We start from the raw sequence: 27931 nt of genomic DNA on the forward strand, positions 1-27931 counted from the left end.
GAAAGAACCAGATCGGATTGAATTCTATTAATTAGGAAGGAGGTTATAGCAACCTAAATTAGGCTAGTGGCTGTGGCTATGAAGCTAATTAGAAAAAAAATCTTAAAGTCTTCAGGAGGCAGAATCAATAGGATGTTGTGACTGGTTATGTGAGGAGTTGGGGATGAAGAAGAACTTTACATCTTAGACTTGGATTAAATACACTAGACTAGTCACTCCAGCCTCCCTCTCGAGAGCTAGAGAAAATCAGCTCCAAATCCCATTTCACATACCTGTATACAGAATGTTTAATGTCTACCCCAACATTCAAGTTACCTCTAGCTCTGAACTGCTGCTCCAAAAATTTAGTATATTTTATGATTTATTCTTACTATCCTGTTCTATATTACTTGAACCCGGTGTAGAACTCTGCTTCGTTTTATGATTTCCAAAAAAGAATGAGGTTGGGGGGAGATGGGAGAAACAAAAAGGAAGGGAGGGAGGGAGGGAGAGAGAGTGGAACAGAGGGATGAAGGAAGAAAAATAGGAAAGAAAGAAGGGAGGGAACCCACACACAAACCATATATACGATCCTTTGTGTGGCAGACATTTTGAAGGGACTATAGAGTGAGGTTTATATTGCAGCAGTGTAAGCAACTTATAATTTATTATTAGACATTCATATGCTTAAAAATATGTCCCTTAAACATTTGCCGTGATATAGGTCCTCCTCTCCGTTTTCTGACTCCTTCCATCTCTTGCTCTTCCCACAATCTTCCATTTCTTTATGCAGAAATACTTGGCTTATTTTTCTTTTTTGTGGAGGTGGGGGCGGGTCTTGTCTGCCTTCCAGGTGTTACTCTGGAATTTACCTTTTCACTTCTGTATGCCCCACGAAGGTGTTTCCCAGACACTCCCTAAAAGGAATTTTAGGCCAGCTGTTCAGATAATAGTCCTGTAAACGTGCGCATGTGCCCATAGATGCACATGCATAAAAGTGCACCCACACGTTCACTCACAAGCATGCATCTATTGCTTTGGATGCATGACTCAGAACTCATAGATGGACCCTATGCACACAGAGCTGTATACATACGTACGCTCATATGCATTACACTGCTACACCTATCACATAGTCTCTAATTGCTTCTTATAGTCATTTCAAGAGAATTGATAGATATTTTGGAGAATGGAGAGAGTACTGTACTTACAGGTTTTTTAAGTAAATGCTCCAGGAAAAAGAGGAAAGAAATCTCTCCCCTTATTTTCAAGAGAGATAATTAAGCCCCTTATTTTAAATTTGTGTTTGTTCATATTTGGCCATACTTATTTGAGCAACTCTTGGGGATTTTTGATAGGAATGTTTTCACCAAAGCCTTGCTGCTCCAATTAGGTTACAGTTCGTTTTACATTTATGTGATGTTTGTTGTCAAAAGACCAGGTGAAAGAGGGTGATGAATCTATTAGGTCATCAATTTGCAGTACATCTTTCTGTGAATCAATAGGTCTGTTTCTGAATTTAAGGATGTCATAATTTCAGTTAAAATTACTTGTCCTTTCTTCCTCTGACTCCTAAAAAGTTGGAGTTCTTATTTTTTCACATCAATTGTTAAATCTAAGATTGTTCTAATTGAGAGATTGACTGGGAAATTATTTCCTTTATTTTCCAATATTATTAGCTGAAGCCTGTGTGGTTTCTAAATATTCTCTGAATATACTTTTTTTTTATCAGTATAAAAGTATACCGTGTCAAACATAATAGAATTGAATATTTAAATTTAAATTGAATATTTAAAATTAGTGTTAGTTGTATTTTACTTCTTCTATACTTTCTAGCTTTAAAGAATTCATCTGTTAATTTCTTTAGGGTGCAAACTTGACATTTTTGAGTTATGATCATCCCAGACTTCCAGAAAGCATAAAGGAAAACACATTACTTATACTTCGGATCACTAATATTGATCAGATGGCTTTGGATTCTCTCAAGTAAGTCAAATATGAAAACACTATTTTTTATTATCATAAAATGATATTCTATCCCGAAGCATTTTGACTTTGGTAAACTTTATATTTTTGAAAAACAAAGCATAACTATATTTGTCTACTTCATGGGCTCTATTATACTCAAATACACTTTATGAGTAGGAATAGTTAAATTAAGATCAAAAGTATTCCATTTTATGTTAAAGGTGCCTTATTAATTTGCTGTGCTATAACACCTTTATTTTACCAAATGCCACCAAAGCAGTCAATTTTAAAAGGTAAGCTTATAGTACACTATTATAACATTTTCCACATTTTTTAGTGTAATGCTTTTGTTTTTTTAGCACTAAAAAATGTCTTGGGTCTCACATGATTATAGTATTCATTGATTGATGATTTGCATAATGAAAAAATAATGCTAATGAATCAAAAAGTGCTTTTATTTTTAAATTTTTATTTATTTTTATTTTTTAGAGAGAGAAAGAACAAGCACAGGGTTGGGGGAGAGAAGGTCAGAGGAAGAGGGAAAGAGAGAATCTTAAGCAGGCTCCACACTCACCAGCATAGAGCTCAATGTGGGGGGCTTCATTCTCAGGACCCTGAGATCATGACCTGCGCCAAATTCAAGAGTTGGACGCTTAACCGACTGAGCCACCCAGGCGTCCCTCAAAAAGTGCTTTTAAATGAATTTGAGTTTTTAAAGTCATAGAATAGATATTATGTAAAACGTATTATTTATATATATTTATATATATATTATATATAAATATATATAATATATAATAATATATTATATATATTTTATTATATATTATATATTGTATGTATGAACATGTCAGTTGCAATATATGTTATTTGTATATATCTTATATGTACTCTGATTTTAAAAATTCAAATTCATTTAAAAATGCTTTGATTCATAGCATTCACAGCATTATATATAAATAATATATATTTTGTATATATTCATATATATGAATTATGTAAGTAAAGTGTAACAAACAATCACATATAATCAATAAAATATATATATATATATTTTAAAGATTTTATTTATTTATTTGACAGAGAGAGAGACAGTGAGAGGGAACACAAGCAGGGGGAGTGGGCGAGGGAGAAGCAGGCTTTCCTCGGAGTAAGGAGCCTGATGTGGGGCCCGATTCCAGGACCCTGAGATCATGACCTGAACCCAGGGCTGATGCCTAACGACTGAGCCACCCAGATATATATATATAAATATATATATATTTATATATATAAATATATATATTTTAAAATCACAGAATATGTGTGCATATATGCTATTCTTGCTGAGTGTTTCTTGGTGCTGTATGCATTGCAAAATGACAATAATTGGTGTACTGTATGTGCATTAGAGGCCACATCCCATAAATTGGCTAAAGGAAGACTGTTTCTTTGTCATTTACCATATTTCTCAAATGAATGCAGTTTCTTTGGCTTTTTAAAATAACGTTTTTACATTCTGTACTTTCAAAGTTAAAACTGCTTTTAAATTTTATGGTTTTAATTATTCTAAAAGAACATTGAAATAGTTACAAAATGAATGTAATGTTGAAGGTAGTTCTTGCAAGGTTTAAGGATTTTAGCTCTTGATTTAGCATATTTAATTTTTCTGGGAATTATAGCAGCAAGTGAAACTGGACCTTGAGAAACCTCTAAGCACTCTTCCAACTCTGAGAGTTTCTTTGAGTCCAGAACAGGGAAGAGCTTAGAGTTTCCATACTGAAGATTGCAAAACAATATATTTTTGTCACTGTGAACATGTCAATTACAGAACTGATTCTGTGGAACATGAGGATGATACCAGCAGTCAAGAAACCAATGATAGGCGTGTCTTAAAGGCCATTCAAGGTACGTATCATTACTATTGTCTCAAGCAGTTTTAATTTTCAACAATTTCCTTCGCAAGCAGCAAAGCAGTATTTTCCAGACATTTCTTAGTTTTAAAACAAAGGCACTTGATTTATATTTCTTGTTTGCTTCTTTTTATGAATTTATACACTTAAAAATATCTTTATAAAGCAGATGGATTTGAAAAAAAGGCAAAAATATTTTTAGGATTTCCTCCACTTTAGTGATCTTGTTTAACTAGTAGTGTATGAATTATGAATTTAAGAATTTTAGAAAGTACTAGGTAGTATGGGTTTTCTGCATGAAATGAATAAAATGTAATTGATTTTTGTAATATAATACTTGTCTTATGCATGAGATGATATCCCAAAGTGATTTATGGCAGCCTCCTGTAAAAGAAAAAAATGCTAGCCTGGGAGCCAGGTTGATGTTTGGACTCAGCCATTTAATAGACATATTACACTGTGTAAATCTCTTGCACCTCTTTCTTCATCTCTAAAATGGGGATAACCTGTTTTATTAACTTTCCAGAGCTATTGTGGTAATAAATGAAATATATGCAGTCTTCGGACATGAAAACATGTTATGGATTTTGTTTCTAGAGTCCAGTCTTATAACCACCCAAGCATATGAGGCTCAAATAGACAGTTCCTTTGATGACTCTCATGGTCAAGAAGGAGGAAGACATTAAACAAGTAATCATAGAAGTCAACTTATTATTTATAAGGTTTGATAAATCCTAATTTGTCATTTAAAAATGATATGAGAATAAGAAGGCTAGAAACAGATTTAAAAGCTGTCTGGGATTGGGGTTTGAAAGCTCCCAATATTCTTGATGTCATTGTTAGTAAATCATTTTCTCTGTTCTGTCATGGTCAGCCCCGTATTTGTCACTGTTGAATCCAGTGACCTTTGTGCCTTATTATTTAATAACTGCTTTAGTAAAGTTAACTATATTTTCTTTAGTAAAGATGACACAAACTGTGTTAAGTGTAATTACTGACCTGCGAAGAGAATGCTAGAAGCTTGAGAATATAACTAAAAATTCCTAAAAGAAAGGGCTACTTTAAATGTGTAAGTATAAGATAGCACTACAAAGCCTTGATGCTGTTCAATATGTAAGTTAACAATTTGAAGATTTCAAATATTTTAGAAATTTTGAACTCATTTTTGAGTAACTTGCCTCACATCAGTTTTATAATTATAGCAAAGAGGAAAGAGATTAAAGATGTGAGATCATTAGATGAAGAGGAAGCCTGGAAAGCAAAAACTAAGATTTTATTTGTAACATGTAGATTATTTTCATGCTGATAAAGTGATCCCTTATTTTTCTATGTAACACTTTCACCACACAGTGGTGCTATAGTTCTAGTATATTTACGTGTGATTTTGTATATAACACTCTTTACTAAAAGGGTTCTACTTTTCAAAGTCTTTTGTCAGTCCTCCATACCATCTAGTTGCATATTCACATCCTTTATACCACTTACATCAACTTCAATTTTTCCTACGAGAGAACTGATATATTTGTATATAGGAACAATCAGTTTCCATTTCTCTTCTTCCTAAACAGATGCGCTAAAAGAACAGCTACACAAAAGGGGTGTTCGTATTTTGACTGGATTGGGAAAATATCTTCAACAATTGGACAAGGAAGGAACTGGACTTTTAGATAAGGCAGATCTTAAGCAAACTCTACAAGTATTTCACTTAAAACTGTCTGAAAATGTAGGTACTGCAATGAATGACATAGTTTTCTTAAGTGGTATTACTTTTCTATTGAGATTTTAGTAGTTCATCTGTCTCTTTTTTACAAAAGATTATTTATTTGTTTGTTTATTTATTTATTTATTTATAGCATGAGTTGGGGAAGGGGCAGAGGGACAGGGAGAGAGAGAATCTCAGGCAGAGTCCGCGCTGAGTGCTGAGCCCCTGAGATCATGAGATGAGCCCAAATCAAGAGTCAGACGCTTAACCGACTGAGCCACCGAGGTGCCCCCATGTGTCTCTTTCTTTTTGCTTCATAATCAGTGTTAGCCATCAGGCGACAAGTCCTGTTAAATTTGAAAATTTCAATATTCATTCCTCCCTCATGAACTTAATAAGAACCTAATAAGTAGGCATTGTTCTAAGCTCTAAGGCATACTCTATACTCTTAAGGTCTTCATAATCAGAGGAAAAGAAAGATGAAGGATTACAGAAGACTATATGTGTTAAATAGAGAATGCTTTCAGAACACATGGGATCAATTCCAGACCAGGTTATGGGGAAGAAGAGAGACGATCATAGCATTCCTGGAGGAGGGTATATAGCTGAGCTGAGTTCTGAAGGATGAGAGGAGTTAAACAGGCAAGAGGGGAGGAAGAACGTGGGTCAGACAATGACTACTTCACACAAAGGAGAAGCACATGTGAAGGCACGAAGGGGAGGGGGGCGTGTAGCCTGTTCTAAGAATTGCAAAAGGTCAAAACTGCCCCCCTGCCCTCCCATTAAGCAACCAAAGCTTTTACACATCCTGTTCCCTGTGCTGTGAGCAATCTTTTTTTTTTTAAGATATTTTATTTTTTATTTGACACAGAGAGAGAGTACGAGCAGGGGGAGCGGCAGGGAGAGGGAGAAGCAGACTCCCTGCTCAGCAGGGAGCCCGATAATGGGGCTCAATCCCAGGACACCGGGATCATGACCTGAGCTGAAGGCAGACACTTAACCGTCTGAGCCACCCAGGTGCCCCTGCTGTGAGCAATCTTCCACTAGACCTTTGCATGGCTGGATTTTCCATCCTTTAGGCTTTCTCTATGGGGAGCCCTACGCTGACGCCTCTGTCTAAAGGAGCGCCCCATCTGATCCCTGGTCCTCTGTATACCGTTTACCATTTTATTTTCTTCATACCACTTTGCAAGTATTTTCTGGCTTTTCTGGCAAGTAGAGTGTTAGTTCCATCAGGGCAGGGACCAAGGTGCTTCTGGTTTCCTGCTGTGTCTAACACCTCGAATGGAACCTTGCATACGGCAAGTGCTGAAGAAACAGCCTCAGTTTACATGGATAGATAAGATGTATGGAAGGAAGGAAAAGAGAAGAACAGAGAGAAATAAGCCTGGTGGGCTCCATTTATCTTTAAGCCTTGCATGCTATGCTAAGAAGTTTGGGTTTTATTCTAAAAGTAAATTTGAAACACGTCTACCTCAAGGGTTTCAGATCAGAGATTCTCTTGAATTGTTTTCTCTTGCTTCAGATGGTCTTGTCACAAGACATAGTGTATTTTGTGGCAGGAACACTGAGAATTGAATTTATGAGATATAGATTCAAGTTCTAGACTTACTACTTCAACGGTGTGATCTTGCATAGGTCTTTTAACTTTTTTGATTGACAGGCTCTGCCTGGGCAATCCACAGATAATACCTATGGTCAGAGTTACTTTGAACATCGGATGAGAAAATTATATAGGAATATGCCTTTTCAACTAAAATTCTGTGCCATTGTGGTGGTGTTTATCATTGTTGTGACATACCTGTCCTTTGTGTTTTTTACCGAGTTTAACTTTGTGGCCCACACTTAGTGACACATACTAGGGTTCCTCTAACTTTATCTCTTCCTCTCAATAATCATAATAATAGTAAAAACAGCAATAGAAAATTAGAAAACCTTGGTGTCTTTATCCACAGTCATACAGGTAATTAATAACTGAGTTAGACCTAGAGCCCAGATAGTCTAGGTCAGTCTAGTATTCTTTCTGCATCAACCAGTACTTCTCTTCTTGGTTGATTTGCTAAATTTTTGTCACTGGAGTCAGAAATAAAAACTAAAATAATTATATAAGACTTCTAACATAGGGAGAACATATATTATGAAAATATCAGTAAACTTCCCTTTTTCCCATTTTAAAAATAATATTCCCTCCTTTTGCCCCTATTATATCACTAGAGACTGCCTATGCAATGATAAACAAAAATAAGAACTCAAAAATCACCAATCTGGGTCTAATTGTGGAACTAGTTTGGGGAAAGCATAGTCATTCTCCTTAATTTGAAATTTAAAAAATTGATATGCACCATAAGTAGCCTAATTTATTAGAGATACTATCAATAAATTAAAGCTCAGTTTTTTTTTCAACTGAATTATCATTTTCCATTCTGTACCATATCTTAGAAAGAAAGACTTATAAATTTGTTGCCACTTTTGGTAAATTATTCCATTTTTGAAAATTATTTCTTTTAAGCTTCAGGCAATATCTTTTAATTCTAGTATTCCATGAGTTGGGCATGCAAATTCATTTTTTATCTGTATTATGTATGATTTTAAAGGTCAAGCTCACTTTTAAATTTAAGAGCACATTTTACAGACACTTAAAGTCAGTCACGTAGTGGGCATTATGACAGACAAATTAGGGGTTATTGAAAATTGGGGGGAAGCAGGGCATCTTAAGATTGAGTTTTTCTTATTAAAATTTTAATTGAAAAAAGTAGGAGGAAGTAGAAGAGAACTTTTTTGAGTCCCATTGTCAGTCACCTTGCTAGATATCTTATTTACAGTCTCACTTAAAGCTAACAACTTGACTGAAACTTTGAAAATATATTTATTTACCAGAGTTTAAGAAAACTCCATCTGTATTTTTTTGTTGTTGTTATTAGGAACTCTGTGAATAGAACATTCTGTTAAATTGTGCATTTGCAAAGAAGTAAGTGGCAATGGTAAAATGAACAAACTGGCATAAGAATTTACTCAAAATAACACCTTTCAGTGTGAATTGTGGAATAATATTGGAGCCATTCAGATCCTCTGTACTTTGAAACATGACTACCAGCAAAAATACTCTTAGTGGCCCTAATGCTATTGGAATCACTGTAGAACCTGAAGTGAATTTTTAATTGTCACGTTTATAATACATTAAAAATAATAAAATGTTCAAATTCAAGTAGGTGGTGAGCATTTTTGTATAGAAAGGAATCAAACTTAAAATAAGAATTTGTGACACTGGCACTCTTAAATGACCCTGAACTTTACAGAACCGTCCACCACAGAGTTCCTTTAAATAGTTTTCTTAGTGCCTTTGTTTGGGTTTATATGTAACTTTTTGGAATTGTTAAGTCTGCTACTTTGGAGCTACAGAAGTAGTAACAAAATAGTATTAAGGTGAGTTTTGTTGTGGTCATATATAACTTTAAGGTGAAACAGTGGTCTCTGAATATTTCTAGGATTTTGAATCTGTGTGGCAAAGTCTGAATGGCAATGGCAGTGGCAAGGTTGATTATGGAGAATTCAAACGTGCCATTATTGGTGAAATGAATGAATACAGGAAATCGTTTGTTCGAAAGGTAACTTTATTAAGTAATCTTTTAGTTACTTTTTAAAAAGATTTTAAAATTTTTTGTTATATATTTGAGAGAGAGAGAGAGAAACACCCTCGCCCCCCCCCCACCCGCTTGCGCAGGCTTACACAAGCAGGGGGAGGGGCCGGGGGGAGGAGCAGAGGGAGAAGTCGACTCCCTGCTGAGCAGAAAGCCAGACTGGGGACTCCATCCCAGGACCCTGGGATCCCGACCTGAGCGGGAGTCAGACTACTAACTGACTGAGCCACCCAGGCACCCCTGAAATAGTTACTTTTAATAGAGTGTTGGGTTCATTATTTTAAAACTTTATTGAATTACCATTGAACATGTTTTAAATTCCTTTACCTGTAATTTATTTTGAGATTAATAAAATACAGGCAAACACATACATATACAAATCTACCAGGATAAAGCAAAATAATTTATGCGTATGTTTTAGGAACAGATTTTAAAAGGAAAATAAAATCTGAAATCAAATTTTGGTTCACAAATTACTAGTTCCATAAATTACTGGCTCCGAAAATGACTAGTTATATGATTATCTATTATTAAATATGTCTGAGCCGTAGTTTTTTGTCTCATAGAATTGGTATAAGGATTAAACTTGTAAATTTCTTAGCACTGTGGCTGTTCCAGTGTCAAAGCTCAATACATGTTATCTTAGGATTGTGACTAGAGATGTTTCTCTGGTATGCATATTAGCCAGCTTTCAAATGAAGATTAAAATGACTATTAAATTGGAATGAAAAACAGGAGCCCTGATTTTTTCTAAAAGATTTATTTATTTATTTTAGGGAGAGAGAGAGAGAGAAACACTCTTGGGCATGCGTGAGTGGGGCAAGGGGCAGAGGGAGAAGGAGAGAGGATCTCAAGCAGGCTCCACCCCCCATGCGGAGCTCACAACCCTGAGATCATGACCTGAGCCCGAATCAAGAGTCTAGGCTTAACCAACTGAGCCACCTAGGCACCCCAAGAGGTCCTGATTTTTTATACGAAAGTACATATTACTCAGGTTCTGCTGGCCAATTTTAGAGCATACTTTTGAGCAATGTAGTTTCTTTCTCTTTTGAATATGTACCTGTGTATAAAGATCTAATATTGAAACAAAGCTTTTGTGTATAGAAAAGTATAAACAACTACATGAGGTATAAATCTCAAATAGAAAATATCAAAATCTTTACTGGCCAAAAGACACAATAAAAACTTTATGTTAAATGAATTCATCACATAATAATTTATAAATTTGCATTTATTTGTACTTTACATGTCCTGGTGACGGATTTGAGTATCAGGAGTAGAAACTGGCTTAGGGCTTCAATGTATAATAGGGGGGGATTCAGCCCATAATAGGTACCCTATTTCTGTGAACACATTATTGTGAATAAACAAACTTGATTCTAGTTTTGACTCTTTCGCAAATGTGGGCTGTTGCTTTGGGTTGGTTGTGTGTTTCTATATACCCATTCCTCTTCCCCATAAAATATTTTTTTATTTTATGATACCAGAAATTGCATTGAATTAGAGAAGCAGTAAAACAACTGGCATATCAAAAGATAGTGTTAAATTTCAGGAAATAGAGTAACATAAGCCATTTAAAAAATATTGTACTTTCTTTTTGATTTTAGTGATGAATATTTGCATGTTACTTTTTGAATCAAAATGGTCCTGGCAATTTGTTTTGGCCATTTATCAGTTTCCTATAAATCCTAGAGCTGGAAGTTACCAGAAAGGTCTTTTACCCAACTCTGCAGTGTAAGAGGAGGAAAGCCAGGGCAACAGAGGTTAGTTTACTGTCTCAAGGTCAGGGTGCCAGAAAGTGCAGGTTACCTAACATCTTGCTCCGACATCTTCCTGTGTTCATGATGCTTCCTTCATATACCAGTTTAGTACTTTTAAACTGGCTTGTTTAGAGCTCAAGGATAACCTTCTACAGAATAGAGAATTAGGTTCTCATGTCTAATGATTTCATAGAAAAAAATAACATTTCTCTCTTATTTAGGCCTTTATGAAATTGGATTTCAACAAAACTGGCTGTGTGCCTATTATAGACATAAGAAAATGTTACTGTGCAAAGAAGCATCCTCAAGTAATTTCAGGTAATTATTATGAGTCAAAATGCATTAACATTTCTAAAATGTTAGTTAGTAAAAGTAATATCTTAAATTATATTAACTTACAGTGTGGACTTGAGGCCATTAAGGGAGGAAATAATTATTTTTTAAACCAGAAATATAAGAGCCATTTTACCTTCTTCGGCAGCAATATACTAAAAATTCTGAGGCCTATTGTCTGTGCTTACTCTTTTTCTTTGATGTTTATAAACTGAGATTGAACTTTTATTTCTTGAGGAATTTGAGTTAGGACAGAATGGTTTTAGAGGACAGATAATTACATGTGTAAGTTCTCTGAGTTAGTTTTACTGTATCTTTGTATCCTTGGAAGATTTAAGGCAGAAAGTGAAAGTGTTTCTCTGGGAATGGAGGTACACATATAATGGGCATACATACATCTATCAAAATTTGAGGATCTAGAAAATATCTCAAATATATACAGGCAATTTAGGATGGTTTGACTTAACAATTTTCTGACTTTACTGTAGTGTGAAAACAATGTGCATTTAGTAGAAACTGAACTTTGAATTTTGGATTTTGATCTTTGCCCTGGCTAACGATATGCAGTACAATCCTCTCTTATGATGCTGGCAGCGGTAGCCAGTCATGTGACCAGAAGGGTCAACAACCCATACACTTATATAACCATTCTATGCCCATACAGCTATTCTGTTTTTCACTTTCACTACAGTAGTCGATAAATTATATGAGATATTCAATACTGTATTATAAAATAGGCTTTGCATTAAGTGATTTTGCCCAACTATAGGCTAATTTAAGTGTTCTGAGCACGAGTAAGCTAGGCTAGGCTAAGCTATGGTGTTTGGTAGTATAGGTGAATTAAATGCATTTCAGCTTACGACAGTTTCAGTTTACAGTGGGTTTATCAGACATAACTTTATTGTAAGTCAGGGAAGATCTGTAATTTTAGAGATTCATTACCTACTATATTGCTTCTGACTTTAATTTTTACATAGTTGATTTATAAATAAATTATTATAAAGAAAGTTTTGGCCACAGTAACTCTCCTCTTTTCATCACACATTCCTCTGTAGAGGTAACATTTAATATCATTTAATATATATACATTTCAGTCATTACGAATTTTCATAGCTGTATAGGTACTGTATATATCAAATACTTGCAGTTGTTTTTTTTTTTTTTTAACATGACAGGTACACTAAACACACTGCTATGTAGTTTACTTTTTACACTCAAAAATATGTTTTGGAGCTCTTGCCATATTAATCCATATTGGGCTACCTTATTTTTATCTGTTGCATATTATTCTTTTTAAAAATCAATACACTACAATTTACCTAGTCTCCTACTGGCAGACTTTAAATTTCTAAGCAATGAAGCAGTGAATATGCTTATTTGTGACTCCTTAGGCTCATTTTCTGCTGTTTCCTGTCGGGGGGGGGGTGGTTATTTCAATACCTAGAATATCTATGTTTCAAATTTTAATTGATACTTACAAATTGCATTATGAGATAGCTATACCAGATTATATTGCCATTAGTTGGAGAATTCATTTCCCCGACTGTCATGCCAACAGCATAGAATTTTGCCAGTCTGATAGACTAAAAATTTTTATTTGCATTTCCCTGGTTATTTGGAAGGTTAAACATATTTTTGTATATTTTTTGACCATTTGTAATTTATATTTTATGAAGTGTCTTTCTAATTTATGATTTTGATCGTATACTGTTAAATACTATAGAATACTATTATTCCAGAATTTTCCTTTAATATTTTTATTATTAAAAGAAGATACATTGTAATTATTTTGGTTTATCATCATTAACCCTTGTAAATGGTTTATTTATCACTTTTAATTATGAAGTGAAAAAACCAACAGTTTATTATAAAGATTAAAGCTAATCATCACTAGCTTCCCAATTTCTAATAGTCTCTTTTAGGTCAGAATAGTTTAATTTGCTTATCAATGACTTTAAATGAACTGCAGTTGCCATAAGAAAATTTCGAGCATTATTGGAGTTAGCATATCTATTCCTTTAAACCTATGTCATTCTCTGCTTTTCTTCTTTAATTAATTTTACTAAATATAAGAACAAGATAGTTTACTTATTTCAAAATTAGGTGATTTCAACATCCTATATTGTTTTTCTCTTTGTTTTCTCCCTTCTAATAATTTTAATTAAGTTGCTAAAGTAACATTAGTTTTGTTAGATGTCATTGAATTGTTGGTGAGGGTTTTGTTCTTGTTGGATAAGCCTTCATTAGTTTAAGAAATTCCATACCTCATCTTTGCATTACATTAAGGAAGATAAGCTAGTAGGTACAAGTAGTCTTAAAAAGAGGAACACCCATTACAGTTTTTTAAAATTTAAAGTTTAAAAATTTATTATTATCTATTATTACAAATTATAATCTCTTCACATGTCCATCTCTGTAAAATAAATTATTTACAATTTTTTAAAAAAAGATTTATTTATTTGAGAAAGAGAGAGAGAAAGAGTGAGCAGGGGGAGGGGCAGAGAGAGAAGGAAAGAAGTAGACTTCCCAACGAACTCGGAGCCTAAGGCCGGGCTTGATCTCATGACCCCCAAGATCATACCTGAACCAAATCTAGAGTTGGACGCTCAACTAAGTCACCCAGGCGCCCCTAGATTATTTACAATTTATAATTAATTTCAAATTAAGGCTTTTAGAGCACAATTTAACTATAGAAAATACTTTCTTTTTACTTTACTTAAGTAATTTATTAGAAAAAGGTATTTTCAGCTTTAATAGAAATGGGATGTCCCAAATGTATTTCTGTATCATTGTTTATTAAAATACTTCATGGTGTCTAAGAAGAGAGAAAGAAAGGTTAGTTACAAATGATAAAAGGTATGTATGTATTTCTTGGGTGGTGATACAGTGGAGGTATAAAATTCTTGAGTATTTGAAACACAAATTTAAATAAAAAATGTTTTCATTAAAAAACAGTATTTAATATATGTGCTGCTGAAGCGAGCACTAAAAAACAGTATTAAAACTCATTTGTTCAAAAGTATGGATGGTAAACAGAGGAGGAAATCTCTTCTGCTAACAGCTATATATTTTTATATAGATTAGATCTTGGTTAATTTTAATCCTTGACTAACAATCACAAATTTACTCTATTGTTTTATATTACCATTTCTGCAGAGCATAATTATTCAGTCCTTGTTCATTCAGCCTTTTTTAAAAATAAAATAATTGTTCTCTGTTTTGCACACATTTTTAAAAGACAGCAAACGTCTGAAGCATTTTTTTAGTCTGAAAGACACTTAACAGTGAATTATTATCTAAGTCCATTAGAGAACCTCTGGTTTTTAAAAAAGATCCAACTCTTATCCTAATTTTGCCCACCTCATTAGACAATTAAGGTGGCATTCCCAATTTAAGTTTGTTATTTTAAAATGCAACATGATTTCAAAATGATTTGAGGGTCATTTAGATTTTTCTGACACTCTTTTGCCTTTATATATGGGTCTCTATTTTCTTTGAGTATTATCTGACCATATTTGTAGCTTCCTTTCATCTTTTAATTCCTCTTATTAAAAACTTAATGCATGTCTTTTTTCCTTTTACATGCTAGGATCCTGGGAGTAGATCTAGATCCATGTGAATAGGGTAGCATGTGAGATTGCTCCTTCCCTTTAACTGACGACAATATAACCTACGCTACTTATTTAAATAGCTTATTGTTCTCTTTCTGAATTAAAAAAAATCAAATGAATTAAAAGACTGCATCAGATATTTTATGTTCTTTCTTTGTTTTTTTTCTTTTGTTTTTTTAAAGATTTTATTTATTTATTTGTCAGAGAGAGATTGCACGAGCACACAATCAAGGGGAGCAGCTGAGGGAGAGGGAGAAGCAGGCTCCCTGCTAAGTAAGGAGCCCGATGCGGGAACTTGATTCCAGAACCCTGGGATCATGACCTGAGCTTAACCAATTGAGCCACCCAGGCGTCCCTGTTTTTTTTTTTTTTTTTAAGAACCTTTGCCGTATTTTAATTGAATTTAAACGACTGTGAAAGGGTGATTCTAGAGATATAAATATTCTTCCTTATTTGCTAAAATTGACCTGCTTCTCCCAAATTGAACTCTGAAATATTCTTTTTAGAAGTACTTTTCAGTCACAATCTATGGGTGGAGACTACAATGTCTCAATCTCAGTAATACACAAGGTTAAGAATCTTAATGGGTATAGCATGGTCAAATGAATAATTTTCTTTCTTTTTTTTTTTAGATTCTATTTATGTATTTATTTATTTATTTATTTAAATTCAGGTTAGTTAACATATAGTGTATTATTAGTTTCAGAATAGTTTAGTGATTCATCAGTTGCATACAACACCCAGTGCTCATTACATCAGGTGCCCTCCTTAATGCCCATCACCCAATTACCCCATCCCCCTACCCCCCTCCCCTCCAGCAACCCTCAGTTTGTTCCCTATAGCTGAGTCTCTTATGGTTTGCCTCCCTCTCTGTTTTCCACTTATTTCATTTTTCCTTCCCTTTCCCTGTGATCATCTGTTTTGTTTCTTAAATTCCACATATGAATGAAATCATATGGTATTTGTCTCTCTGACTGACTTATTTTGCTTAGCAATTATGTTCTCTCTTTAAATAACAAACTGAAGAATTGTAATTTTTTTACATATGTGATTCTCAGTAGCATCTTCCTATAGAATGAAATTAATCCTATTTCGTATGACGTAGTGGAAATAGCCTCCTTAATGTCAGAGATTAAAATAGAGTGATTTAATCCAGTGAAAATTCTTCTGACAAAGATTTTCATAGGCTTCCGAATCTTGTTTGCAGTAATATTTTCTAGCTGCAATTATGAGTAACTGATTCATAAAATAACTAATGCCTGAATATAGGGATGTTTTTCACACATTGCATTACTGTGTTAACAGCCTATAAATCTTTGAAATTATTTACTTGTTTTCTTCTTTCCTCATTTCTAATGGGAATAAAGCTGAGTCCTCTACAACATTAAGATATATAAGAATATGGACAGTAGTGACTGTTACTTTGTTTATACCTATAGGACACATCTGATCAGAGGCTTAAAAGATGCCTCAAATGTGTATAAAGTCATCACCATTAAATTCTGATTCATGCAAGAAAATGTTTAAATAAATTGGAGGGTATTTTGACATAAGATTTGAAACTGTTGAAAAGATTTCATAAGGTGATTAAGTATTTCTGTATCGTCATCAGTCATTTTACTAGCGTTTTAAGGAGATTGTTTCACAGTCGGTACTATCTTACAGGCCTTTCCACAGAGGAAGAAATAAAATTATCGTTTCTAGAAACATTAAAAGATGCCTGCAGCAAGTTGGATGAAGTGTCCTATGGTGAATTTGAAGATTACTATGAAGGTCTAAGTATAGGGATAGTAAATGATGAAGATTTTGTTAATATCGTACGTACTCCGTGGGGGATTTAGTTTTTTTAGAATGAGTGTGTCTTCAGCACTAAGCATTTTAAAGGAGAGATGAATTGAATGTAAAATATGGTCAAACCATGGAATATATTTTTCTAGGACTTCTTTTTTTTTTTTTTTTTCCTCAAACAGGTTGAGTCTGATTCTGGAAGGAGAAATCAGAAAGAGAGCTGAAGGGGTATGTGTCTGGTCATGAGCATGTCTGTGTGCTTGCCTGTCTTCTAAGTGTCTAAAGCTCTATCTTGTTGATTCATTACTTATCTTGAATAATTTTAAAGGTCATTTTTTAAATTAGCCTTCATAAGAAAGTTACATCTGTATCAAACTATATGAGAGCTTCTATATAGTAACCAAGTTACTCGTCCATTGTTTTTTGGCTACCCATTCTCCAAAATATGATTGCTGCCCATTCTCAATTTGAAGAACTGGAATTGGGCCCAAAAGCCTGTAAGACTTCAAATAGTTCAGCTTGTTTCAAACATATGAAAATGTTAAAGGAATTAGAGGATATGCAAGAGAAATTTTCCATGCGGTGTAGATGTTTTCTGTAACATAAATATTTAGAATGATGGAAGCTTACCCTTAAAATGCTTATTTAAACACTGACTTGTCTTGTGGATTCTTCTAAATTATGTGCTGTTTATTGTCCAGTAGAGCACAATGTAATTATTCAAGTGATCAGATCTGTTTGATCTTTTATCCTATTTTTAACTGCAATCCTTATTACCTACGCAGAATTACTGTTTAGCTAGAAACAATACAAAATGGGATGGAGAATATTTTCTTAGATTTTTAAATAAAGATCTCAAAAAGTGCATTATCCCATGTATGGACTAAGGTATAATTTAGTAATTCTTAACAAAATGAAAAAGGATGTTTTTGTCCTAAAATGAATGTATGTTATTCTAAACATCTCTTTTTGTTATGCTAAGCAACGAAAACATTTTCTTCTAAATAGATATTATTTAATGGTTAGATATATTGTAATTGTCCTTTCTATTCTTATGTTGTTAGGTCATATTTTCTTGTGAATATAATCAGAAAATGTATAGGCTGTCATCTTGTAAAAAAAGGGAAGATTCTTCTGGGATTTAACATGTTAATGTCACAGCATAGTCTTAAATATCCTCCACCCTTTTAATATAAATAATCGTCTGTGTTTACAAAAAGTTTCTCTACTTAGGAGCTTAGGAATAGTTAATTTCTCATTATTTTACATTGTTATTTCAGTGTAGAGTTAGAAAATACATATTCAATATGTTATTTGTGTATTTTGTTAAATTTTAATTGGTGGCACAATAAATCATTCTGCATTTGCTTTACTGTCTGAATTCTTTGATTTTGGTACAATAAGATCTATTATTTAGTATCCAGTTTACTAGAAGAGCATTTAATTACGTAGTTACATTTTCAGTCACCCACAACATAATAACTGACATTTGAAATTCTATGCTTAACAGTCTTCAAGAGTTTAAAATATCTTGATTAACTTTAAAATATTAAATATGAAATTATATGTTGTAGTGATGTTACGTGAATTTTATAGTCAAGTTTATTTCATCATTCTTTAGATCTTTAAAAGGTTTTTGTAGCATAGAGTTGCTTCCATACTGTTTATTGAATTCTACATATTAATTTTAGCATCTCTATTCTTATAAATAAGATTTTACGGAATTTTTGGGAAAACTCAAACTGTATTAGAAAACAAAGGATATTATTTAGGAATTTTAAGATATATTTTAATTAGGAAAGAATATACATTTGAATGATAGGACAACTAGAGCATAATATAGATAAAAGTATATGTTCCTGTTTTAAATTTTATAGCAAAAGACCATATGTACTTAATGAACAAGTGACTCTACACAGGGTAGAGTCACTTAAAATAATCCATAATTCTGATACAGCTATAAAACACATTTTATTAATTACTTTGATTTCCAGTCAAAGTTGTGAATTACTTCAGGAGAGATTGTGTTTAATAGGCTATGCTTACTGCAGATTATTTAACATGCATATATATGTGAGATTATGGTTTATAGTGCTTGAATAAATAAAATATGTACTGTGATAAAATGTAGTCACTACTAGGTTGGCCAGCAAGGACAAACATCTATAGTGAAAGTGCTTAAAGAAGTAGAAGGAATTGAACCAACATAACAAGCCGAGCAAGAGAAGAGCATAGAGAATTCGGTGGGTTGATAGGAAAGGGTTAGAATCTGATAATGAGGAAAAGCTCCTGTTATGGCCTTCCATTTTTATTTTATGGTCATACAGACTTCTAAGGAAAGCGTATTTTTTGAATGCCTTCATATATAAGTGCCTCATGGTATAGCCATTGTTCATTTGATCATGATTTCATTTAACCAGTCATGTAAAAGGTTGACCATTTAAGCAACACGGAGGGTAAGGGCGCTGATCCCCTGTTTGGTTGAAAATCCGCCTATAACTTTTGACTCCCCCAAAACTTAAGTACTAATAGCCTACTGTTGACCGAACCCTTACCAATAACATATATAGTCGACTAACCCTTATTTTGTATGTTACATTATATACTGCATTCTTCGAGTACAGTAGAGAAAAGAAAAAGTTGTTAAAATCATTTTCAATACTGTATCAAAAAAAATTCTAGTGTAGGCAGACCTGCACAGATCAAACCCATATTGTTCAAGGGTCAGCAGTATTTACTGTGTGGCACTATTCCATGCAATTTCCAAGAGTCTCGATAGTCTAGATTTTTCTCACATGCTGTATATCCACTTTGTCTCAAGTCCTTTGGTTTCTTACTTTTGAATCCATCCTTTTCACTGTTCTCAATGCCTATTCCTTTGCTCAAGCTCTTACCACCTTTCATGTGTATTACCCCCACATCAACTCTGCCTCCTCCCCAATCCTACTTTAACCCATCCTACACATTGCTGTTAGAATGATCTTTCTAAAATGTACTTCCATGATTTAAGTCCTTCCACGGTATCCTATACCTTTAAGAGAAGTTCAGACTCCTCACCTTAACACATAAAACCTAAATAGCCTGGTCTCCCTAAGCTCAACGCCCTCTCCACACTCCACTCTCCTTGTCCCCCCAGCCATTCAGAGCTACTTACAGTTTTTAAACTAGATTGTGAGGCGTCAAACCTCTGTGACTTCAGAACTGCTCTGTTGCTTTTGTCTAAAATGGTTTCCTACATTAGTGCATCGAAGTTAACTCACACTGATTTTCTAATACTACTTCAAGAACCATCTCTCCTGGAAAGCTAAAGCAGAGAAACTCTTGAGTCTGATATAGTTGTCCTTCTTGGGATCTCAGAGGCAGCCTGTATGAGCCCTTCATCCAGCATTTATCACTTCATACTATAGTTTTTACTTCGCTCGTTTTCCCACTGATTTTTGTAAGCTTCTTGAGGGTAAGAACCATGTCTTATTTCACTTTATGAGCCTGGTATCTAATGCAGGATGCCTGACATGTGGTAGGTGTTCAACCAAAATTTGCTAACTGGGTAAGTGTGATTTTGAGCAACAATTGTTATGGTTCTTAATTTTAACACTGTTGCTTTAAAATACTGTAGCATAGACTATTGAATAGTATGAATGTGCACATTAGTGCAAGCTTCAATTATGGGGGCAGTAAGTTTCCCTAACAAAGAATGCACAGACTGGAGGTGGTTCAGTTAGCACTTTATCAACAAGACTTCACTACTCCAGGGGCTACCATATTCACTTCAGCTGGAATTCAGTCAGTATTTGATGCCTATAGAACTAGCCTCCTAAGCACAATGGATTTGATCCATAAAAATAAGGCATCATTGAATCCCTAAATGGTCTTGTGTCCACCTGTGGATTAGAACTTCTGGTTGCCCAACTATAACAGTACGGTAACCAGATGCCTCCCCTTGCATGTGCTGTTGCTGCTTCTGGGGAGCTTTTGTGCACTGGGATGGTTAGGGCTCCCAGTGGGACAAACTACTGGGATTTCAGTGAGTTTACAGATTAGGTTGTGTCATCTCCTTATGCCTCCTTGCTAAGAAATGCTCGTTTGTTTGTTAAAGATTTTATTTATTAGAGAAGAGAGAGAGAGAATCCTAAGCAGACTCCACGCTGAGCATGGAGCCCAATGCGGGGCTGAATCCCATGACCCTGAGATTATGACCTGAGTGGAAATCAAGAGTTGGAAGCTCAACTGACAACCACCCAGGTGCCCCAGAAATGCTTGTTTAATAAATGTCTGTATGTGTGGCAGAATTTGGTCTGAATTTCATTATAGTTGGGTAGGAGGAGTAGCTAGTTCTCCCCAATCTCAAAGATTTTTGGCTGGGGGACTCTGGGGGGAGGTATCACAGTTTACCATAAAAAACCCTATTGTGCACAACTAAATTAGCTATTCTTAATACAGTTGTCAGTTTGCAGCTATAATTCTCTATCAGACACCACATCACAGATCCAAATATAGCATGGCACCATGCCTGAGGTAATAGACTTAAAAATTTAAATACCCCTAGTTCATGATTGTTATAATACAGGTATAAAGTAGGCATAGTGGAACATGGAAGAACTTTTTGTGTCATCTCAGGGAGGTAATAATAATAATAATTCATCCCTCTGAAATCATGTGATATATATTAAGATATTATTGAGATGGCATTTCGAATGTTCTATAGAAAAGCCGAAATGGTAAAAATTTTGGAGATTTGATTGTATAGATTATAAAAATGTATTAGCAGATACACATTTTCAGATTTCTTTCTTCAGTAACCTATGTGAGCTAATTTGTGTAGTTTTTGGATATCTAAGCAAGGCAAAGTTATTTGGAAGGATTTGAATAAAAGAATTACCCATCTGGTGACAAATTTTATGCAAGGTCTCTTGTGTTTATGTATTCCTTTTATCAGGTTAGGATGGGATTTCTGAGCTATGGCTGAATAAGTTTAGATATAAATGAAAAGATTTTCACCTTTGCAACTGTATGTTGAGTTTCCTGGGATTTTCAGGTGATGAGAAAGCCAATGTGGAACAGGTGACTATATTCAAGGAAATCATTATATGTCACTTATGAAAGTTGCACACTTATCCAGTAGTTGAAGAGATTCGTGTAGAACTTAAGAAAATACATGTTGTCAAGGAAAGGTAATTTTGAGGATATATTCAGATGACCACTACATCAAGAAAAAGCATGTACTTTAATATTTTAACATAAATGATGTGGAAAGGGCACAAGCTTTGAAGTAACAGAATAATGAATTTCAAAAGTTGAACTCTGCTACAAATTAGGTATGACTTTGGGAAGCTACTGAATGTCACTGTCTCTACTGAAGGACTGACTGACTATAGGTCTAAGTATGGATATACTTAGAGATGTAGATGTAGATATATATCTAGGTATAGTGCTTAGCACAATCTAGCAGACAAATGTAACTCAGTATACATTTATTTCCTTTGTGTTTTTTGCATGAAATAAAAAAATAATGAAGAGTTTTCTTTATTTTTTTCTGATTAATCCCAAATGGCCATCATTAGAACCATTATTTTAAAGAGAGATCAGTTTTCTTCCTTCATCAGAGCCCATGCAGGAAATCAAAATCTTATATGAAGGCTATCAGTTCTTTTCCTTCAAAGCTTATAGCAAGGTGACAGTTTGAAAGAGTAATTAGTAACAGAATTTATTGTTACTGGAATTAATTGGAAGATGATATATGTGGAAGACTAATTTTATACCTATAGAGATGTAAGGCAACATTCCTAATATCTTTGATGTCTACACTAAGACAGTCGACTGCCTTGAATCCAATAAGAGATTGTGTTTTCCAAAGATGGCTGGAACAGTATCTCATCCCATAAAGTGTTGTTACATAGTGAACTTGACCTCACATCAAGAGGTGGGGTGTATGTCTTCTCTAGTTGGGTAAAGTGATTTGTCACTTGATTGTAACAATAGATTGGGGCTGCAGTGAGGCTGTGTGACTTCTCAAACTAAGCAAGAAAAAGCCATAAAGTGTCTTCATTGCTTGTTGCAAGACTTGAGCCACCAAGTAAGAAATCAGACTATATGAGACTGCCAAACTGGAGGGGCTATATGAGGTGCTCTGCTCAACAGCCAGATCTGAGCTTCCAGCTGATACCTGGCTAATATCAATTGTCTACCATGTGATTGAGTCATCTTGAGTTGATTACAGCCCCAGCTAACATCTCACTATATTCATGGTACAGACCCCAAGTGAGAACCACCTTGCTTTAGGCTGCTAAGTTTGGGGGCTATTTTTTAATATAAATATAGTAAGTATAACAAATTCTTAATTAGAATTTGAATAAAGCAAGGATATTAAAAACATTTTGTCAAATATTCAGGAGATTTAGTTAATATGGCCACAGTTTATAAAATCCTTTTGAGACATTAAAGAAGAGAGTGGGCACAATAAGTCTGTATGATCTGAGCTGGGTGGAAGAAAGTGATCTGATCGAATGAGTGATACACAGAATCCAAAAGTTATACTTTATTAAAGATAAATGAAATTGAACTGTCAAATAAAGTCAAAGCTTTGCAGAACATATATTTTACCCTTGCAACAGTTACTCATTATATTGTTTTAGTTCTGGCAATTAGTGAGTTTATCACTTAGATTAAGTATCATATACTTTTCTTGCTGAAAGACGTTGTCCATTCCCTCTGTTTCACCAAGGACTCTGATGAATATGGCAAGATAATTTGTAGAGATAATCATTTATGTTTGGTTCCTATTGCTATAAGACTCAGAAAAGAATAAATGATCCCTCCAGCTTCATTCCAAGAAGACAGGCCTGCTTTTTGTTTTTACAGTGCCAGGGTTGGAAGCAGAAATGCCAAGAACTTAACTCAGAATCTGAACCCCATCTGTCCTTGAGTGGTGTGTGTGTGTGTGTGTGTGTGTGTGTGTAAGTAGATGGTAATGGATATAGGCCCACCTGAAGTGGAAAAGGGGACTTTAGAGAGTTTATACTGAAACAAAGAAGAGAGGGGTTTCCCTGGCCCTGATGGTCCAAAGTAGAATAAAACATGCTTTCTTTCCTCAAGAAGCCTTTTGGGTCCCAGAAACTGCAGTCGTAGAAGTCAGTGACTGTTAAGTATGAGAAGTGGAATAGGAGTGGAAGTGGAAGTGTAGGAGTGGAAAGGCTCTTGGAAATTGGCATCTCTTAGAAGCTCTCATAGCCACCATGTAACAGGGACAGCTTGAGGGCAGAGCAGCCTTGGGTCATACACTTTCTCTTTCAGACTTTTGGAGATGTCACTCCACTGTCTGGTAGTCTGAAGTGCTCTTGACTTCGGTTTCCTGATAGTGATCTGTTTACTTTCCTTCTGCTTTTGAAGTGTAGAGAATTCTTAATTATTTCTTGAAACTTAAGGCTTTTATTAGGACATATCCCAGTATTGACTTCAGCTTGTTCCTTTGATACCATTTTATATTATGTTGATTATCAATTTTGCTCTATGTAATTCAGGTGTTTTCTTCATGTATTTTAAGGTTTGATTTCAGTGATATAATATCCATTCTATATTCTCTTAAATTATTGCTGTTCTCCATATTTTTCTTGAATCTTGATCGTCCGTCTTATAAATGGCATATTTATATGTCATTCTATCCTTTCCTTGTATTAAAGATCTTTTTTTCTCAATGGAGCCAAGTTAATGTTTCTCCATTTTTCTCTGTTAGCTTGCAAGCTTCCCTCTCCCATCCTCAAGGTAGGATTTGTTGATTGTATTTCCTGAGACATCTTTTCCTCAGAACTCAGTAAGAAGAAGTTATCTTACAGAAAAATGGAAGAAAAGAATCTGTGCTATGTGTGCCCCGGAAACAATTATTTTCTACAGTCCCTGTTCCAGTATTATTTTCCAATTAGATGATTGAATTCTAGTTTCTTCATTAGGAGTCTCACTGGTGTTCCTTATGGTTGGTAATTCTGAAGCTAGAGATAAACACTAATCTTAATTGAAAGTATTTAGCCTAATTGCTTTTTACCCTTAAGCAAGCCCGTAGTTCTCCTTTGTTCTTTCCTTCAACAAGTACATATTGAGTACTTACTATATGTGAGGCACTGTGCCAGGCACCGAGAGAATGCAAACATGAATGACAGACTCATTACACTCATGTGATGATTTGTCTAATGTAGGAAACAGTCATATTATAAAAATATAAGCCAAATTATAAAATATAAGGAACTATGGAAGTCCCAGCAATTTTTGGTGGTGGCTAATCAGAGGAAAATGCTTCTCAGAGTTGAAGCCAGAGATGGCCTTAAAGGATGAGGGGGAGAGGGGCCTGGGCAGCACAGTTGGTAAAGCCGCCGACTTTTGGTTTCGGCTCAGGTCATAATCTCAAGGTCCTCGGATCGAGCCCCATGTCGGGCTCCTTCTATAAAAGACAGGCATGGAAGGGAGTTAAGAGGCTGGTGAGCAGGCTTAACTCCCTTCCTTAATTGTCATTAAGATGACAAATGAACGTTAGGTCAGATTTATATCTGGGGAGGAAACTGAAAGCCTTGTTTTAGAAATACCAACAGTTAACTATTGAGCCCTTCCCGTTAAACTTGGCAGATTAACCATCCTTGTGCCTCAGTTCCTCTAAAAATTTCACTAAAATAATCAGTGAAGAATAGTGGATGAAAGAATTTTTTTTAAGTTAGACAACAAGCTGATGGAGGAAGTTTAATGGTCTTAGCAGACTAGAAGAAACAGGATTCCAAATGCCTACAAGAAATGGAGTATCTCTAAGAATTGATCTGATTTTCCTTACAGAATGCTTAGAACATGGGGTGAGGTATGATTGGCAACATGATTGGTTAAAAATCTATATACCAATAGATTGAATTTCCCTGGTCCTTTAAACTTTCTGAGCAGTCAGGAAACCACCCCACCCACATCTGTCATAGGTAATAATATGCTTAGTCTGGAGAAACTGAGCCAAGCTGCTTCTGGGTTCAGAGACAACAGGCACAGGATAAGGTGGGGAGCTAAACACAGTAGGAGCGAAACATGGTAGGATGTAGAAATCTGCAAACTGAAATGCAAGACCAGCAGGCTGCTTCTCCTGCCTAGCTCCTAGAATTCTAGACAGCCAGGTTTATACTCTCCACCCACCAACACACACCAGTGCACTTCTTCCAGTTAGCTTCTCACTTATACAAATGAAAGAACAGCCAAGAATCACTAGAGAGTTAAGAAAAGAGTTTAGAAGAGACAAAAACAGGAAAAAAAAACTTACATGAAAACAAAGACCATCGGTGCAACAGAAGAAATAAAGTGTAGTTAATATCATCAAGGATATGAGAAAAGATATCTGCCAATGAAACAAAAATGGGGTCCTATAAAAAAATCAGAACAGTTTTTAACTTCAGATATTAAAAATATGATGAACAAAAAGCTTCAGCCTCTGCTGATGGCATAGCATGGCCCCAGAGGAGCTAGTAGACCTGCCACCCCAGAGTCTGCAGGAGGGTAGGCATGGGCAGAGGCATGAAGCTGAGACTCTGAGGCTGAGGCGGAGATGTCAGTGCCAGTGGAGAGTTGGATGCCTGTTGGAGGCGCTGCTAAACTGGTGGATACTGGACTCAGGGTGGAGTCCATCAGGCTCCTCCGTGCTCAGCCATCTCAAAGCCAGAGGCTGCATCTCCTATCTAGTGAAGGACCTGGGGGCATAGGTCTTGGCAGTCTGGAGTGAGTCCAGCTATCTGAGCTGTTGAAAGTCTACCTGGAGTAAGAACAGAAATCCCAACCACAAGAAAAAAGGGCTGAGCCTGAGGAAAGTTACCCTTGAGAATGATAACATTTTGTGCTGAAGACAGGAAAATGCCAAGATCTACGGGATTTAACCAACATTTTTGGGGGGAACTTGCACATAAACTTTTATCCTAGCTGCCAGTATTTTGGACAGATCCTTGATTTTTTTTATGAAGGTGAAACCTAAAATTTGCCTCACATTGGAGTCTGTTGTTTTTGCTGGCTTGCCAGAATAGTTGAAGAAGGATGCATTTCCCACTCATGAAGTAATCCAGATTAGTCAATGTAAATGCACTGCTTCTGACAGAAAATGAAGGGAGAACACAATTTTGGGAAAAAAAATTCAGAACTATGAAATGGAACACAGTGCTGTCTTAAAGTTTTTCTACTTATATAAGGCTGTTGTACTTCATATTTCAGAAAGGAAAGAAATATTGAGGCTTGGTAAACTGGAAGCTCAGCTGAAAGCTTGCAGTTTTCAACTAGTCTTTTCAAAAGCAAAGCCATCTGCATTAGCTTTGTGCCTTCTCAATCTGGAAGTACAAACATAGTTCATTAAATTATCACAAGTTCTCCTGCTTGTGATAAAGCATTTGAAGATTAATGACACTGACTTCTTTCATTGGAGAGAGGTAATTTCAAATGTCTAGCTGACTATTTTCTCTCGAATGTTGCAAGAAGTTGGTTGGGATTGTTTCTAGGTGCAGAGCCCAGACCGCCAACACAGCAACTGTGGTGTTCCTGAGTTGTAAACGATACGAGCAGACAGTGCTTTGATGAAAGTGAGGACTCTGAAGAGGTGAATTCTAAAGAATGAGGTCTCAGCAGCTCTCTCTCCATTTCAGTGATCAAAGATGCACTGTCTTTTTCAACTTGAAAGTGGCGCAGTCTCTGAGCTTTCCATTTTAGAACTCTAATTGTACTGTGTCAGAATTTAAAGTAAGTGGTTTATAAGCAATAAATGGAGGACCGGGTAATATTTCATCTCGCTCCCATTGAGGCAGGAATACATAGACTAGAGCACCTGTTGTCTATAATTATTCAGACCAGATCTGGTCTATTTTCATATTCTAAGCTATCAAATAGGATAGGACCTCTCAAATGATTGAGAATAACTTAGATATAGGCACTTTGTTTTTCACTTTAAATAAAAATGATCTTGAGCTATTTGTTAATATGATAATAAATTTTGTGAGAAAGGATGTAGGAAGTTGAAGGAGAGAACATTTGTTTTCTTGATTGAAGTATGAAGTAGGAGGCTGAAATCTACTGAAATAAAAAGATTCCTGTCTGAGAGGAGAAGAGGTTTGAGGGGAGCAGGTGCTGAATGGGTTTTGAGGGGAAGTTGGAGGGAACTGATTAGGACAAGTAAGATTACTGACATGAGGCTGAGGTCCTAGCTAAGGTTGGAAACCATGAATTCATAGTCATGCCAGATCAAAGAACTAAGGGCTTTTTCTCTAGTATT

At 35.1% G+C, this 27931-nt stretch overlaps 1 protein-coding gene and 1 pseudogene across 4 annotated transcripts in view; both read left to right on the top strand.

The window, feature by feature from the left end:
- Positions 1-16843, top strand: part of CAPS2 (calcyphosine 2) — a 44493-nt gene extending 27650 nt beyond the window's left edge. For all 4 annotated transcript variants that reach the window (XM_025883383.2, XM_025883386.2, XM_073900636.1 and 1 more), the window contains 6 exons: positions 1847-1965; positions 3758-3834; positions 5408-5562; positions 9027-9146; positions 11161-11257; positions 16549-16843. In XM_025883383.2, coding sequence (XP_025739168.1) covers positions 1847-1965; positions 3758-3834; positions 5408-5562; positions 9027-9146; positions 11161-11257; positions 16549-16724 — 744 coding nt within the window. In that variant the 3' untranslated portion in view covers positions 16725-16843. The remainder of the gene's footprint in view (positions 1-1846; positions 1966-3757; positions 3835-5407; positions 5563-9026; positions 9147-11160; positions 11258-16548) is intronic.
- Positions 16844-26230: 9387 nt separating this feature from the next.
- On the top strand, positions 26231-27372 carry LOC112832530 (cyclin-G2 pseudogene; annotated as a pseudogene).
- Positions 27373-27931: the final 559 nt, after the last annotated feature.

This window comes from Callorhinus ursinus, unplaced genomic scaffold, assembly GCF_003265705.2.
Source record: "Callorhinus ursinus isolate GAN/ISIS: 27379988/994484 unplaced genomic scaffold, GSC_fseal_2.0 scaffold14, whole genome shotgun sequence".
Classification (NCBI taxonomy): Eukaryota; Metazoa; Chordata; class Mammalia; order Carnivora; family Otariidae; genus Callorhinus; species Callorhinus ursinus.